Source organism: Poecilia mexicana, unplaced genomic scaffold (genome assembly GCF_051168715.1).
Source record: "Poecilia mexicana isolate PSO_F unplaced genomic scaffold, ASM5116871v1 scaffold_16, whole genome shotgun sequence".
In the NCBI taxonomy this organism is placed as follows: Eukaryota; Metazoa; Chordata; class Actinopteri; order Cyprinodontiformes; family Poeciliidae; genus Poecilia; species Poecilia mexicana.
The window spans coordinates 21,465,462-21,482,347 of record NW_028263385.1 but is presented as its reverse complement, the minus strand read 5'-3'; the positions used below and the strand labels follow the sequence as shown (position 1 = coordinate 21,482,347).

Here is a 16,886-nt window from a genome sequence, read left to right as displayed (position 1 = left end):
CAATGTTATCAATGATAGCCTTTAAAAAAAACCCTGTATGAGTGAGTAAATTATTTTTGCAGTGTAGTATGTCGATTGTTGCAAACAGGTGGATAACAGTTCACATCACTGCAATAGTAAAACAGCATAACCACAATTATTTTAAAATATGACTTCTTTAAAACCTTCAGTCTCCTACAGGGACAGAGCATGTGTAAAATTTGAAGATCTTTGGGATTATCTGTCAAATGCATAAAACCATACTTGTGGATAAGTATGGACTTATTATGATGTAACATAAACAACTGACTTCTATAAATTTGATCAAGTTTGTTCAAAATGAACATGCTAATTTCCTGTAAGACTGAACGATACCTTTTTTTCAACTGATAGGCATTCAATAAAAATAAGTTTAAAACATATTTAAAAAATACGGAGCGGGATTTCTTTCCCTTTTTTTCTCTCCATGTCCCCTTAGGGGCTCCGTAAAAAAGAGTATATGGCTATATTAAAAATAAGTTCACAAAGTAATCATGTTTACTATTTTAAGTCACTGAGTTAGTTTGTCATGTTTTTAAGCAAATTGTGTTTTTGAATGAATTAAGTTAGTATTCATTCTTTAGATTTCATATTTACCTTTTTTGTGGGATTTCCAAGCTCAAAACATAGCATCTTATCAGTCGAAACTTGAGATAAAATCTTGTTTCCACATTACAGTATTATTTTTATTTTTTCCTTCCTGTTGTCAGGACTCTGAATATCACCGGAAGTCATATTAGAGATATATCTTTCCGTTTAAAGTAACACATAAAACGAGAACTAAAGTAAGGGATAATAAGCTGTATATTAAAGAAACTTTTGCTGGTGATTATATTTAACTAAAGCGCTGCACCTCGAAGATACAGAATGTGGAAAAGGTTTCAATGACTTTTATTTTGAAAGCACTAACCAGAACAAGTGTCATCTCTTATTACGTCGCGCTTGATGCAAGCAAAAATAGCGAGGAGGAGGAGGAGGAGGAGGAGAGTCCGAGGGATTGTCATTACTGTTAACCGGACTGGTTTGGCTTGTCACACGCCCTCTAAGGCAGAGCATGTATCTCATTCACTGACAAAATCACGTAGGTTTTTATTTAGAAAAGGGGACTGAAAGAATAGCCGTCAATTTGTTGTGCCGTGACGGAAAAACTTCACAGGATGAGCGAACGGGAGGACGCAATATTTAAAACCACCGGTTGCAAGTGGCTGCTGCCTGTCAGTGGATACTTGGGCTTATCTCTGGACCAGGTAGGACAAATCGGACATGAGTCAAACTTTTACCGCAGAGGGACGTTTTTTTATGAATTAAAACTGACGACACATCAGTTCTCTTCTAATGTACGTCATGACGTGATATTTAATGTATGGGCTGATGGAAATAAACTCTTGTTCGTGAGGAGACGTAGACATTTACGCCAACGTCGCTGCTCCTGACGTCAGAGGCTACAGACGTGTATGTCTATGTCCAAAATCAAAACAGTTGCTGATCTGTCTAAATTAGGAAGGATAAATATCCAGCCGCTTATCGCATTCGGCACGCCCCCAGGTTTATGGGCAACCAGACACTAATAATATTAAAAACAAAAATACCATCAGTTTATTTTATTCTATTTGTTTATATAGTGTTATTATTCTCTCACCATATATCGTGAGTTAGGGGCCAGCAGTTAATATCAGAGACTAAAAGATATAATTACTTCAGCCTTGTCCTCTCCTCTGTTTTACTCATGTCCAGTGTGATCCATAGTCCTGACTCTTTGTAAAATGAGTACTTCTTAGGTCAGGGGTGGGCAACCTCTCCAGTCCAACCAGTCTCCTTTTGTCTTCATTTTGAATTAGATCTGTCTAGAGCCGGAAAACTTAGTTGACCCTTAAAAAAATCCCCCACATTTTCCTTAAGTTTATGTTTTTTGTTATCTAGTGAAATTAAGGACTAAAGTTAAGTTTGTTTAAAATTTTTCGGTTTTAGAACAAAGAATAAGAAACAACTTAATTGATGGATGGATAGATGTCCTCCACAAGCCTGGTCCATCCTTAAACACACAATTTCCAGATGCATGAAGATGCCATGTTCATCTGGTAAAACAATTATGTTACAAATATAAACAATGTGGGTTAGTTCAGCCATGATGGAAAAAGTTGTGTTCTGTGTCCCAGAGGACAGAGTGCTTTGAGGTGAAATGTGTGCATGAATCCCAGAACCAAGGCAAAGGACCTTGTGATGATGTCGGCTTTAGCTGGTTGATTAGTGTCATCCAGACTAAAACCAGACTGGCTGGCATAATGGATTCTTAGAGTACATATAAGTGACCACATGTATTATTGTAAAGTAGACTTTGAATGGATAGCCTATCCAACAATCCATCTCAGATGATTATTAATACAGTGATGATGATTTGGATTTGACATATTGTGCAGCCTCATTTTCAGGTGTTTATGATAAACCCCAACTTAAATGCAACCAGAGCATCTGCGCCGCTTTAGACCCATTTGTTTTTCCTTTTTTCATCCCCCTCTCCCCCGTCCCCACTTCCAATGCAGGTGAACTTCCTGGCCTGCCAGCTGTGTGCTTTGCTTGCTGCCTTCTGGTTCCGTCTCTACCTCAGTCCTAACCATGTCAGCCCCATGGTCCGGCATGCTGTCGCCACGCTCCTAGGAGTCGCCTTTCTCCTCTTCTGCTTCGGATGGTACGGTGTAACACTGTCCCACACCGCCTCCCATTTATGTCCATTTATTTACAAATCAGTCCATTCAAACATAATGACGTCATCATAAATACAGATCTGAAATTCAACACATGTCTTCTTTGATTGTGTGCGTTCTCTCCTGCAGGTATTCTACCCATATCCTCGCTGTGGTGGTTGTTAACTATTTCCTCATCATCAAAGCTGACATCAGCAACGTACACAGGCAAGGGTTTTCCTTCATACCGCTAAGTGAACTTGTCAGGACTCACCTGTCTTGTGGTTTTCAATTAGGAAAACGGTGTATCTGCACCCGACAAACATGTCTAACTTGTCATTTCGACACACGGACGACAGATCTGTTTCCTAGAACTCTATTTTCAGAGTTCGTGTCACAGCCCTAGCGATTATGGTTCTTGTTGATTTCAGGTTAATCTTGTCAGACTAGATCGGTCCCTCCCAGAAACCAAAACAACTACAGGTGGGCTTACTTCAGACTTACAACGATGGCGATTATCTATCGTGCGGAAAATTGTTAGAGTTGTTTTTGTCTTGCTTGAGCGAAACCACTTCCATCCGTGCATTCTCACAATGCAATCAGTCGCATAATCCACCCTTTATAAAGAGCGTTGTCTTTAAAACCTCAAGCTAAAGAGGAGATGCAAGGCGGCCTGATATTCCTGACTTATAAGGACAGTCTGATTGTAAATATTTTTATTTTTTTTATTTTTTTTATGTGCTACATACATATTTTTCCATTTGTCTGTCTGCTTGATTCTGTTGTTTACATTCCTCAAGCATTGTTTCAAGCTTGTCTTCATGAACAAAGTCATATGAATGAGGTAAGACAAGTTGTGTTATCCGTGTGTGCAAGGAATTCCTGCCAGCAGAGTGGCATAAAGATCAGCTTTACACTGTTGGCTGTAAACAAAAGCTTTTGAAACCCAAAATTGAGCTTCCCCTTCACTGAAAGAATACATCGAGCCAAACTTTGAACTGCTGATGCATGTTCAATATTTCAGATTGTTTTTCTTTTTGTTTTTTTTAAGGTTGTTGTGGAAAATGTATACATTTCCTCCGATGATTGTTTTTTTCTCTCTCTCCATACTTTCGGAGTTTTAAAGCTTTTTATGTGACCGTGTATAAATTGCCACACAATCAGAGATCTCCACCTGAGTTTTATCATTATTTGATCAAGTTCTTGATCAAAGCTTGTTCTGCACATGTTTTGGTTACTTACACAGTCCTTATGAATCAAACACGATGCTTATTTCATAAAAAATTTAGAAAACCACGCCTTCCTTTCACTTGACAGTTCTCTTTACTTTGTGGTGGGTTTAAAGTTTAAATCCCAAGAAAATGCACTGAAGTTTGTGATTGAAATGGGGAAACTCACAGAAATTGTACGGCGTACTCTTGTGGCAATTGTCGCATCCTATCCAGTAAGTTGTAGGGATTTCCTAATATTGCTCACAACTTCTTAAAAGCTTTATCAGGGAAAAAAAAAAGAAGATTTTCCAAGAAGTTTCACAAAAACACTCCAGCAACTGAGAAATTGTGAGTCACCTAATGACTCACCAAGAGGTGGAAAACGCTTCAGTCACACCTATGATCATTCAACAAAGATATTCTGAATGGCTTTTGTCTGCATTACTTATTTTTTTTCTCTCTCCCCACACACACACAGGTACTCCATGGTGACAGCGATGGGCTATCTGACAGCGTGCCACGTGAGCAGAGTCTTCATCTACAGCTACGGCATACTTTCCACGGACTTCTCCGGGTAAGGACGGAATAAATCCTCACCTGTGCCTCACCACGCCCACTCGATGACACGGCCTGGTCGGAAGTCGGGTTGTGGAGCTGCGCCTTTTGTTGTCGGTTAACATTTCCAAACAGCGCGGGCTTCCACTGTTGCCACATCCTTGTGTCAATACGGCGCCACTGATTTGAATACAGCAGGACACGCCGCTCACAGGTGACGCTGCCCACCCAGTTAACTGTAGGTCATTGTGGTTTTCTCTATTCTGCGTGTTTCGTTTGTTTGTGTTCAGGAATGGAATCGAACAGGAAAGCGAGATCCGATTGGGAGTAGGCGATCAAATCAGTTCTTAATTGTGTGAACCGGAGCTTTTAAGTTGGTTTCACTCGAGTATGGCGAAGTGGTCCAGTGTTCAATACTAAGCACACGTTAGTTGGATTTAACATCGGCTCTGCGTTATGTCATTTAAAACATTAACTCCAGCATTTTCAGCATACTGTGTTACTTTAATTGTTTGATTGAATGAAGGGAACAGCGAACTGTGTTCCCCAGTGTTTTTTGTTTGGTTCCACTGCAGATGAATTAGTTGGCAGCCTCACTTGTCCTCCATGTGACTTTGCTTCCAGTCAGGCCTGTGATCCAGATTGTCCTACAGTCGTATATTGAATTAGGGATCCAACTCAGAGTCAGGCTTTTTTGGGTGGGGGGGGTTTACAGCCACTATGAAAGAGTGGAAATCTCAACATGTATCCACTACCAGATAAATCATCTTTAGCAGGTGATTATGTAAGTCCTCTAAATATGATAAACTTTTCCTGAACCCTTTTGATTTAATAAGCACAGATGTCTGTATTCTATGGTGATTTTATGTGATAGTGGCGCGTAATTGTGCAGTAGAAGGAAAACCATAATAGTTTCGATTTGTTTTGAAAAATACAGTACAAAAATTGGAAAAATATGACATTCATTCATATTCATCCCACTTTGATTTGTGGATTTCAGGCATCGGTGAGTTAGAAAAGGTTGGCGGCATCATGCTGGGGAGATGCTCCTCTTCAATAGGGACATGGAAGCTGCTCAGTGTTAAGGAATTGGAGCTAAAATCGTGAAAAGTACTTGAATTAAACCTCTTAGAGGCTGGGACTTGAGCTCTGGCCTGAGGTTTACCTTCCACCAGGATGACCTTAACCATACTGCCACAACAACAAGGGATAGTTTAGAGACATGAACACGTGTTCATGTGTCAGAATGGCCTAATCAGTGTCCTATTCTTTATCCAACTGAAAATATTTGGAAAGGCAATCGAATTGATCTTCATTGTTTGAAAAAAGATTTGATAAAACAACGTTGTTTCTAGATGTGTTTCTAGATATTTGTTAGTGAAGCACCCAAAAAGACCCAAAATGTGGCATTGACTCAGTGGGACTGAAAACAAATGCATGCCACACATTTCAGATTTTTAATTGTTAAAAACAAAAAAAGAAGAAAAAAAAGTCCTTCCCACTTGTCTACTATAAACCATTTAGTTTTGGTCCCACTGGAATACATAAAATCTTGAATGTGTGCTAAAAGGTGGAAAAGGTTCATGCCTGTACAAAGCGCTGTGACATAAAATTGCTATCTGGTGGTTGTCTACGTTAATGTTTTCTGCAGACACAAATTCTGTTTGATTTGGATTCACCTCCCAAGTTTGAGCAGACAACTGTTTGCTCATGGACTTTTCTATAAGCTAATAATTGTACAGTCTGCATGTAAAGCCCAGTCTGTGAGCAGCAGTGGAGCAGAGAACATGCTGCTGCTGGGTGGGACTCTGATAATGTTTCTTTTACAGCCCCTCTCGACCAACTCCTGATGAGCTGGCACTGCCAGCCACACGGCCTGCCTCCTCTTCCTTCTACAGCTTTCCATGCATACAATGCAGTCCACTCAGAGAGAGGAACGAGAGTGTGCTTAAGGGTGTGTTTGTGCATCGGGGGGAGAGATGTGGCGTACAGTGTATGTGCCTTTGGGAATGACATGCTATCACATTCCTGTGTGTGTAATGTGAACAAAGCAGGGGGTGTTGGAGAATCCAAAGTCTGAAGCCGAGAGCAGAAAACGCAGTTGTTCTGGTGCCGTGGAAACTTTAGGATGTGCTTTGTCGCGAGCTAAAAAGTGAAGGTAGATGCTTCGGCCAAACTCCGAGGGTTAGAATAAATAGCAGTGGATTAATAAGTGACCCGATTTGCCTCTGCTGGAACAGGACGCATCAATTCACCAGAGAAGGCACAATCTGTCTCTTCCCACAGCAAACTCCAGCTGAGAGAGTGTTTCAGTGTCAGAAAATTACACTCTTATGAGAACAAAATCCTGCTGCAAAAGGCAGCCACACTGTTTTGGAGATGCTATGATTTTTGTCTTTTGAGTTATGCTGTTATTTTGTGTACTTTTGCTGATGTTTAAGAGCACAATTCCAAAATGTCCCACAGAACCAAACAGTTATCTGATCTCCCTGCTCGTGAGAGAAATGTGTTGTTTTCCTATGAAAGTGTCGTGGACTGTAGCTGTAAAATGGCCAACATAAACATCAGATCTTCCTACTGCCTGGCTCTGCCACTGCAGTTCCCACAGTTTACACCAAATAATCATTTAGACAAATGCTTCAAAATTGTAAAAGTTGACTTCACTGACAGCTCAGTGCTTAGATGTTGGTAATGAGGTTCAGAGCCTGTCATAGTACGCCTGCTGTGTGTAATTCCTGTGCCTTCATGCTGAGTAGATACTAATGTGGCCGATTTGTTTTCCTTCAACTCTAAGTACTCTGTGTATCAAAGTCGGGGCCTGCTACATTTACTTGTAACACAGCTATCCAACTGTGAAATTTGGGGATTTTTTTTTCCAACATGCCTTCTCATCATGCTTACTGTTCATGGTGAGTATGGGTCCAAAAACAGCTCAGTGACTCAATATCCTTTGCGCCATATCATATTCATGCCGCAACATGAATTTCTGTAGTAAAAATTAGAGGTTTCTAGAACGTCTGGCCATTTGTTTTTTTTTGTTTTTTTTTAAGTTTTCTGTTCTGCTTAATCCTTGCATGTTCTCAGTGCTTGTCTCCAATGGTCAATAGTTTTAGGTTGGCACCCTGGACAGATTCTCTGTCCATCACAGGTTAAAGTAAAAGCACAGTTAAATCTATTTAAAGAGATACAAACTATTATGCCACGTGTGGTTTTAAACCATTTTTATTTCTCAAGCTGGGACTTTTTTCCCAACCAAATTAGAGGTTGATATTTTCTAAAATATTCAGTCTAAGAGGATACTACTAAAATATTTATATTTTTTAACCTTTTCACACAGCTTGTCTGTGTAAAAGGGCTGTATCTTTATGTGAGCTGCATTTCTTTTTGTTTTAGATGTTTTTTCACTTTTGGTAGCATTCCTGTAAAACAATTTTCTTTTTGAGCCTATTTTCTATATTGCTCAGCTGTCTTTAGATTTTTTCAAAGCTGCTTTGATATATATATTTTCCCTCCTGCCACCCAGATGTAAAATCAGTCATCCTGGCCCAGTCAGCACAATATTTTACCATTGATTTCTCAGGTTTTAACACTGCATACAATTCTGTTCATCTTTTGCACGGTGTGTGTTTCTTTTGTATGCTTTCATGTACTGTAATTTGCAAACTGTATTTCACAAACTGCTGTGGAAGTGACTGAATCACTAGAACCTAATTAATTAATAAACTGGTGCTCCTCCTTTTTTTCTGAATAGACCTTTGATGATTGTTACCCAGAAGATAACCATGCTGGCTTTCCATCTGCACGACGGTAAGACATCTGAATACATCCACAAAAATACAAACTCGACAAAAGCCACACAGACATGTTTTAAGTCATCGAAAACAAACTCTATGGATAATGACTTTCGAGCAGTTTGAAACAGGAAAAGTCATATTTGTGATGTTAGCAATAATTCCATTCTAATTTGAACGTGCCTACATTGTATGACAGAGTGAAGCACGGATTTAGATTTGCATTGTTTAATCATTTCAGGGATGTGTAAGAAAAGTGAAGAGCTGACATTGGAGCAGAAGCATGTGGCTATACGGTAGGTTTTTCATTGAAAGACCGTTTCAGCGGCTCTTGGTTACACTCTCTTGTCAAGCATCAATGAAAACAATAGGAGGGAGAGGTGATGCTTAAAAACTAGAGGATTGTATCTGAACTAACACTTTGTTAAAAGAATAAAAGAAAACTTTTTCTTTTCCTTTAGCAGCCGAGGACAATGACATGGCCGTGAAATCATGGTGAATAGCTTGTCCTTAAAAGCAGCATGCTGGAAACCTAGAACAGAGACCTCATTCTGCATGAGACATTGGACATTTTTCTGCATGTGAAATGACTGAATCGCTGTCGTCAAACCACGCATGCCAATCATAAAAAAACCCGAGTAAAAACCCCCTGAAATGATTTAAAACATAAAGCGTAGTGTTCCAATCACATGCATCTTCAGTTTTTTGTTGCTTTCTACACTTTACAACCTGACCTTAATTCTGTTTTAATGTGACCTCTGTGACCAGCCAGTTGACTGTTGTGCTGTCTGAAGCGTGTAAGTCCGGTTCACTTTGCAATTGTTTTTGTTTTTATTTGAAAGCAGCATGTACTTCACATTTCACACTGGAGCTGTGGGGATTTGGGGATTTTACGTGACAGACCAACACAGAGTAATTCATAACTGAGAAGTGGAAGGAAAATGTTGATGCCGATGTGCGATGGACATTAAATTCTGCAGACCGTTGTACTAAATCTACTTTCTGCTGCAAGTCTTCAAAGCTTGGATGGTTTATCCTCTGAGGACAGTTAGTTGATTTCATTTAGGGATGCCAGAAAAAAGAGCTGAATTCAAACACTTTTCAGAATTTTATTAGAAAAAGAAAAAAATCTTGAAAACATTTCGCTTCTACTTCATAATAGTAAACTGCTCTATCCCAATAAAATATATTAGTATATGGCTGTAATGTGAGAATGCAGAAATGCTCACGTAGCACATGTATTATTATTATTATTATTATTATTATTATTATTATTATTATTATTATAATTGTGCAGCATTTGGCCTAAAGTGCAAAGTTAAAACATAAGCAGATTATCTGCCTACATTTTTATTTATTAATGTTTTTTTTAATTTTTTTTATTTTTTTAGGAAAATTTAATTTAATTTGCTTCTCATTTTCCCTGCAGTGTGAGGCCGTCTCTTACCGAGTATCTGAGTTACAATCTGAACTTCCTGAGTGTGCTGGTCGGGCCCTGCAGCAACTATAAGGACTACATCGACTTCATAGAGGGCAAACACATCAGCTGGAGGCTGAAGCAGCACTCGGGAACATGTAACGGGCAAAATGGTTACGACAAGATACCCCACCCATCTCCTCTTGTAAGCTCATTAACCCATATATGTCTGGTAGCCTGCTGCTGTTGCAGCGTGAGAAAGTGTTGCTGGAGTGTAAACTGAGATAAAATATTTGTTCGTTGGTTTGCAATGTTTTTTCATTTAATTTTAGGAATTAAAGAATAGAGATTCGTCTTCGTAATCCTCCTTAACCAGCTGTTTCTTTTGTTTTATTATTTATTTTTTTTTATCAGTACAGTGTCTTTGTTTAAAATTACTTTTCACATCAAACTCTGTTGTGTTTCACCCAGTTTGAAATAAAGAATATAGCTCTGTAAGCATATTATATATTAGTTTTTCAGAGCACAATAAGAAATAAACTTTAGGTGTAAAGGTGAAATCATGGATCTAAATTGTTTTTTATATATGTATATATATATATATATATATATATGTATGTTTTTTTTTTTTTATTCCCAGAACGCAGTCTGTCGAAAGCTGCTGGTCTGCTGCGGCTGCATGTTCTTCTTCCTCGTCATCACTCGGTCGTTGCCGATTACTTACAACGTAGACGACCACTTTGTTGGCCACGCCTCCTTCCTCAGCAGGCTCACCTACGCGTTCTTCTCCATACAAGCAGCAAGACCCAAGTTCTACTTTGCCTGGACGCTCGGTAAGCTCTGAGCGCCTGCACCGCCTCCTGAGTGAACAGGGGTTTAAATCTGCAACATACACAAATACATTAGATCACCAAAGTGAGTAATATTATCGTTTACTTGAAAACTGTTCAGCTTAGGCTTCACAGTAGTGCATCCCCTCTTCCTTTAACAGCAGTCTTTGATAGGTAGCTTTATTTCTTAATCCTTAATGATTGCACAAATATGTTTGCATGCGTTTTCAGCTGATGCAGTAAACAACGCAGCAGGTTACGGCTTCCTGGGGATGGATGGGAGTGGAAAACCCTGCTGGGATCTCGTCTCCAACCTCAACATCATAGGGATTGAGGTAGCCTGGGTTTTTACTACTACATTCCATCTTTTCATTCTTTAACGTGTGATGTTAATTCAATAACTTTTTGAACACAAGAACTGGTTTCAGGAGTTTTATTATTAGGGGCTCGGCTTGTATTCTGTAATTCGTGGAAGGTCAAATTAATAAATGTAGATTCAAATATATACATCTTCAACTCTGACGCACTTTATGTTGTAACCAAGTAGTCTCTGGCGACATTCTGGCTGGGTGTTTGGGCTCTCCTCTCAGAAACAGTGGAGCTCATTTAACTCCGTCATTGTTCTGGCACAGACTCAGCCTTAGGGAAGCTCAATGAAAGCCTTTGGAAGGTAGTGCTTATGCAGGTCTGGGATCACCGCGCTGTTGGAAAACCCAATTCTTCCCTCGTGTTAGCTGTTTTGACCAAAACAGCCACCCTCAGTGGAAATGAAATTGGCTGTGGTGTTTAGCAGTAAGTCATCATAATACCAACTGTATGAATGAAAACCCCTCAAACCGACAGCTGGATGGTTGGAACCTGGACACTGTTGTGTGCTCCAGCAGGACAATGATCTGAAACTCACGTCTAAACTGGTTTTAGGAACAGAAAGCTTCTGGAATAGCTCAGATGTACTGGAAACATGAGGGCTGTGTGTCTGTTCCAAGGAAGCAGCATGTTGAAGCTCTGCTAATTCTGATGAAAAGAGGTCAAGCATTCAATCAGAAGATGCTTGACGCTTGTTGAGGACTACAGTGACATCTGGTTTCTCTGCAACCCGCTAAGGGACGGTTATCCAAGAGTTACCAGAGGTCCATTCAAGTATTTGATTCTGTTTGTGTCATTTTCACACCGTTTAGATTTATGTATTGAAGTTGCATGACCAAATGAACACAGTCTGGATGCCGATTCTTTTCAGACAGCCACCAGCTTTAAGACCTTCATAGACAACTGGAACATTCAAACAGGGATTTGGCTCAAAACGTGAGTTCAGATGATAATAACTCTCACACCCATTCACACACTTGAACCCAGAATAGGTGTCGTTCACTTGCGATGCGCTTCTACCTGTTTTTCAGGGTGTGTTATGACCGAGCTGCGAAACACCGCTTGGCGTTGACCTTCATCCTGTCCGCCTTGTGGCACGGCGTTTATCCAGGCTACTACTTCACCTTCATCACTGCTATCCCCATTACCATAGCAGCAAGGGCTGTGAGTAAACCTCCTTCTCTGGAATTTCAACACTGAAAGCTCATAGAAATGAGCTAACAGAAAATTAACTTATCCTTATTTATGTTTTTTTTTTATCTGTCCCTCTCTGCACCAGATACGGAGGTCTATTAGGCACCACTTCATTGGCTCCAGAGTCCTGAAGCTCGGTTATGACATTGTAACTTGGGCGGCGACCCAGCTAGCCATCTGCTACACCGTCATGCCTTTTCTCCTCCTTTCAGTGGAACACACTATAGTTTTCTACAGGTACGTGCTCCATGCTTCTGCAGAGCCTCTCTCTGAATCTACAGAGCCTTGCAAAATTATTCACCTCTCTTGCACCTTTCCACATTTTTTACAAACAGGAAAAACATGAAAAGTGTGCCATATCTATGAATTCTGACCACAAAAACAAACAAAAAAAACAACAAAAAAAAAACATGATGCTTCTGTGAAGTCATCGTTGCCTTGACAGAACGCCCGGTCTCACGTTCAAATGTATTTCACCGCATTTTAACTATATTTACCAGGTAGATAATGTCTGATAGCAACTGATTGCACTGGACTTTGTTTAGTGGGAACAGAGACAGTGGGTCAGAATAGATATGCATACCACAGCAATCAGATCTGCATCTGTATCATGACAACATTTGGAAAAAATTCAAGCATGAAAGTAAACGCCCATCTTTGCATGCATTGCATATCTGAGATTTTTTTTTTTTTTTTTTTTTTTACAAAAGGTTGGAAAAAAATCTGTAATTTGTTTTTAAATTATATATTTAAAAAAAAAATGATGTGCTTGAATATCTGTTTCTGGAGAGCTTGTCCAAACCGGTTTGGTTTGCGGAGTTTCAGATGCATGGATTCATTTGGTGGCTTTTCATGGTGTAGAGGCTAATTTTTGTACCAATGTTACTTTATATCTTCTAAATCAGAGCTCCAGAGCCACAAAGTGCCTCTTAGGAATTTTCCACAGTGGCTCTGAAAAAAGTTTGACTAAGACTGATAAAAGAACAAATGCAGCTTTTAGCTACTTTTCAGTTTTTACATGGAATAATTATGTTTCATTTCTACAGCAGAAAGATACTGAAAGTATCATTTTTCTTTGGGATGGAAACCATGTGCAAATATCATTGTCCCATTTAAGAAAATGTTGCAATCGTCTTTTAGAAAACGTTAGATGTCTCTTTTTATTTTAAAATCTAAAAATAGGTATTAAATAGTTCTTTAAAAATGACAACACATCTCCTGTGTGGTAGATATCTGTCAAAAAAAATAAGTTTTTTCATTTTTTTTTTTTTTTTTTTTTTTTCCATGCAATATTTGCATCTTCAAACCAGTTTTATTTAACTGGACTGAGGACAAAAATTGTTCTTTTGATTGAAAATGTCCTAAGTGATCAACCTTTCTGCTCACACACTGAATAAATGCCAATATTTGACGAGTCACACTCGGTTTCCTTTTCCCCACAGATCTATGTACTTCCACGTCCACATCATCAGTATTCTGGCTGCGGTCGTCCTGCATCAGAAACATAAACCCAGAGAACTCTCTGCCACCAACAAACTGGCTCCCCCCTCCTCCTCCTCCTCCTCTTCCCCGGCAGCTGCGTGCTCAGCTCGGTGCCAGCCTGTTCACTCCAACAACAACGACAAAGTAAACTGAAAGTCCCGTCCTCGCGTTGTTTTTAACCGGGTTCGGATCTTCCCAGGAGTGTGTCCTGCCTGCTCCAAGTGTGAAAAGTATATGCTATTTATTATTTTTGCTGCGACACGGACGATTGAGGCTGCATCCCCGATGTTCGCAATAAGAGCCTTCGGCCATGTTGGAGGAGCGGGAGAAGCTCAGAGACTGTGAGGGCAAGCGAAAGCTGAAGGAATATCTCCGATGCCACCTCTGCCACAGCGACTGCCTTCCCTCCTCCCGGATCCCTCCTGCCCTGTCCACCCACCTCAACACCAGCGCGCCTGCTTCAACCGCATAAAAAAAAAACCCACAGTCCGTCCTCAGTCCGTTCTATCTCTCCGTCCCCCTTTGACCGGTGGGATGGGAGCCAGTGCAGTGGGAGAGTGGCAAATACCAGAACCCGCACACACAGACTCATCTATAATCGGACACGAGGGAGGAAATATGCACATGCTCCTCCGACATGCTTGCACTCGGTCACACTCTGACGGCACACAAAGGCCGCCCTTGTGAGTTCACAAAAGAGCGTGCAAAGAGGGCAGAGGGCTGTGGCCGCTACGCCTACTTTACTTTACCCAGAAGATGTTGTAGATTTGTGTGGGGTGAGCGTGCGTGCGTGCATGCTTGCATGCGTGCGTGTATGTGTGTGAGTGAGTGTGTGTGAATAGTGATTTGGCCAAAGTTGCATGCCAGCAGCTTCTGTCAGCAACAATGTGTGTCAGTATTACTCTCACTGCCTATAGACTGGGATGAAAACTACAGGAAATACTCAAAGCAGCACCATTCTGTATGAAAGTTGGTTAATCAGGAGCTTGGGTTACAGTGGTTAGTGAATGTGATTTATCCCTTTAGGTTGTGTCTCTTTCTGTTCTGAAGTAGTGTGAATTTAATAGTGACGTCGTTCTTGATGTGCCTATCGTGCGTTCGGGGCTGGATACCTGCTGCTATGATAGAAAGGAACCGGATAGAAAGTTGGGTTAAACCAGAAGAAACGTGCAGAGACTTTTTATGGCCAGGCCGTAAACACTGGGCTCCAAGAAATGGACAATACGGAAAAGAGGACAGTTTGCTTTTTAAGCTCTGATTTTCCCTGGTAGGACATGCCAATTGAACAGAGACACCTGGTGGCTGGTGGTGCCATCCGGTCCGATCTTAATTAAACAGTAAAAGGATTTTAGCTGAAACGGACTCAATAGAGTTTCTTTAAGCACACTTCACCTGCTAGGAATCCTAAAAATGTGAACACTTAAAATTGATGTCCGATTTGTTTGAGTTTTGCTTTCGCTTTGGCGCATTTGAAACCTCAGTTTGTGTTTTGATCACAGAGGAGTTGTGAGTCTGGCACTGAGGATGTGTTTGGCCATTTTTTAAATGGGCGTGGTTGTTAATGGTGCCGTCTGTTGACTTCTTGAAATTTCAGCTGCATTTATAGAAGTAGATTCCTAGTAGATCTCTGTATGACAAGATTAAAACAAAGGTGTTTTATCCCGGCTATGTGGGAAACATTTTATGACACGATTTGCTTTTGAACAACTTTCTACCCATTGGGCAGATGTGCATTGCGGCCGTCCTTGTTTTTGCCTGATTTAATGACTGACTTCCCCCTCTTGCCGCCCTTCAGTGTATACATCTTTAGAGCTGAGGACTGAATATTGATGCGTGTTTCTAAGCGTCCTGTTTCCGGTATGAATGATCCTGACAGGTCCCTCTTTCTGCTGCCCAGTAACCAATCAAAGATGCAGGAAATCATTGAAATTCTGGGGTGGGAGTAAAATTTGAACAGTCCTGCACGAATCATTCCCGGTGTCGGCAGCAAGCGGTGGGAGCCAACTCTCTGCTTACTTCACTTTCATGAAGCAATAGAAAACTTGTTTGAGGTGTGACTGACAGGTTTTATTTAATTCTTTTTTTTTTTTTAATCTGGTGAAACTCCTCCTCTCTAATGCTCTGCACTCTGCTCCAATCAAATCAAGGTTTGCATTCAAAGAATAAACCCTGCAGGGGGAAATATATTCAACATTTTTAACTAAAGTGGCTGAAAGAAATTCTACTCAGTTCCTTATTACATGTTTTCGGTATAATAATAATAGCAATAATAATAACAATATTGATTATGTTGACCTTTTAATGCACATCAGTGCCTCGGACAGTTTATGAAGTTGCACTGGTGACCACCGATTTTGGTTTCCTGTGAGAGTTTTTAATATTTAGACGTTGGTCTGGCCATACAGTGTTATAGGCTGATTGCATGCAGACTCATTCGAGAAATGCTGGGCATGTAAAATGAAGCTTCCCCCCCCCCCCTGCCCGAGCATGGGGACCTTTACGTTTATTGTTGCTAAAAAAAAAAATGACACCACGCTGTTTGTCTACATGTGGGCAAAGCATGATGGGAGCAGGGAAAGGTGTGGCACATGCGCAGTATGAGTGCGTGGTCAGAACGAGCAGCTATTTGAATGATTTAACGCTGTTAATGAAGATTTGTTTTGTTTGCAGACTTGTTATCTGTTTGCACTGCCTGTCTGTCGATTTGGTTTTATTTTCTTATGGCGCCGCCGCTCCATTTTAGCATTGTTTGTCTAGAGGAGAGCGCGTGGTTAAACATTAATCTTAAAGTGAAATAAAGTTTCAGTGAACAAAGATGAAAATACGCATCATTTTTGTATCACCTCTGTTTCAGCGCACGGTCGAAATCCTCTCTACGCTGTAGCCTCCCATGGTATCCTCAGGGTGGCTCCCTCCCCATCCCTTGTGTCGCTTCTCTTTCCCTCTTTGAAACTGTCTTGGGTGTGTGTGTGTGTGTGTGTGTGTGTGTTTTGATCCTCTCTGCTCTTATAGAAATCTCAAAACGACCAGAGAAAACACAGAGGAGTAATCATAACAACAAACATCATTTCGTTCTAAAACTGCTGCTTTTACAAATCTAATATTTTTTTTATTTAATAGAAAAATTGATACTGTAAAACAAGACTTTATAAAGTGTTTATTCTCTGTGCAAGAAAGCCCATCAGATTAAAAAAAAACACACAATAAACTAAGTTGCCTTGATTAATAATAAGCATCAAGGTGGATAATTAAGTGTGTGTCTCTGTATTAATAGTACGATCTGTTTTAGAAGCCAGATCTTTTATGTTGCTTGGGGTAGCTGTGTGATTAAAAAAACATTG

The 16,886-nt window shown here is 40.3% G+C and overlaps 1 protein-coding gene across 2 annotated transcripts in view; it reads left to right on the top strand.

Moving 5' to 3' along the window:
• Nucleotides 1-994: 994 nt before the first annotated feature.
• The window catches only part of mboat1 (membrane bound O-acyltransferase domain containing 1), a 16,757-nt gene continuing 865 nt past the window's right edge, over nucleotides 995-16,886 (top strand). Inside the window, exons 1-13 of one of the 2 annotated variants that reach the window (XR_015765592.1) lie at nucleotides 995-1,265; nucleotides 2,559-2,704; nucleotides 2,850-2,927; nucleotides 4,389-4,484; nucleotides 8,217-8,272; nucleotides 8,498-8,552; nucleotides 9,686-9,878; nucleotides 10,314-10,506; nucleotides 10,735-10,838; nucleotides 11,741-11,805; nucleotides 11,901-12,033; nucleotides 12,149-12,300; nucleotides 13,506-14,228. Coding sequence is in view for 1 of the 2 variants with exons in the window: in XM_014994731.2 (XP_014850217.2) it covers nucleotides 1,176-1,265; nucleotides 2,559-2,704; nucleotides 2,850-2,927; nucleotides 4,389-4,484; nucleotides 8,217-8,272; nucleotides 8,498-8,552; nucleotides 9,686-9,878; nucleotides 10,314-10,506; nucleotides 10,735-10,838; nucleotides 11,741-11,805; nucleotides 11,901-12,033; nucleotides 12,149-12,300; nucleotides 13,506-13,698 (1,554 nt within the window). In the remaining variant the exon portion in view is untranslated. Of the gene's footprint in view, nucleotides 1,266-2,558; nucleotides 2,705-2,849; nucleotides 2,928-4,388; nucleotides 4,485-8,216; nucleotides 8,273-8,497; nucleotides 8,553-9,685; nucleotides 9,879-10,313; nucleotides 10,507-10,734; nucleotides 10,839-11,740; nucleotides 11,806-11,900; nucleotides 12,034-12,148; nucleotides 12,301-13,505; nucleotides 16,368-16,886 lie in introns of those variants that run through there. The other variant, XM_014994731.2, reaches the window with a different exon arrangement.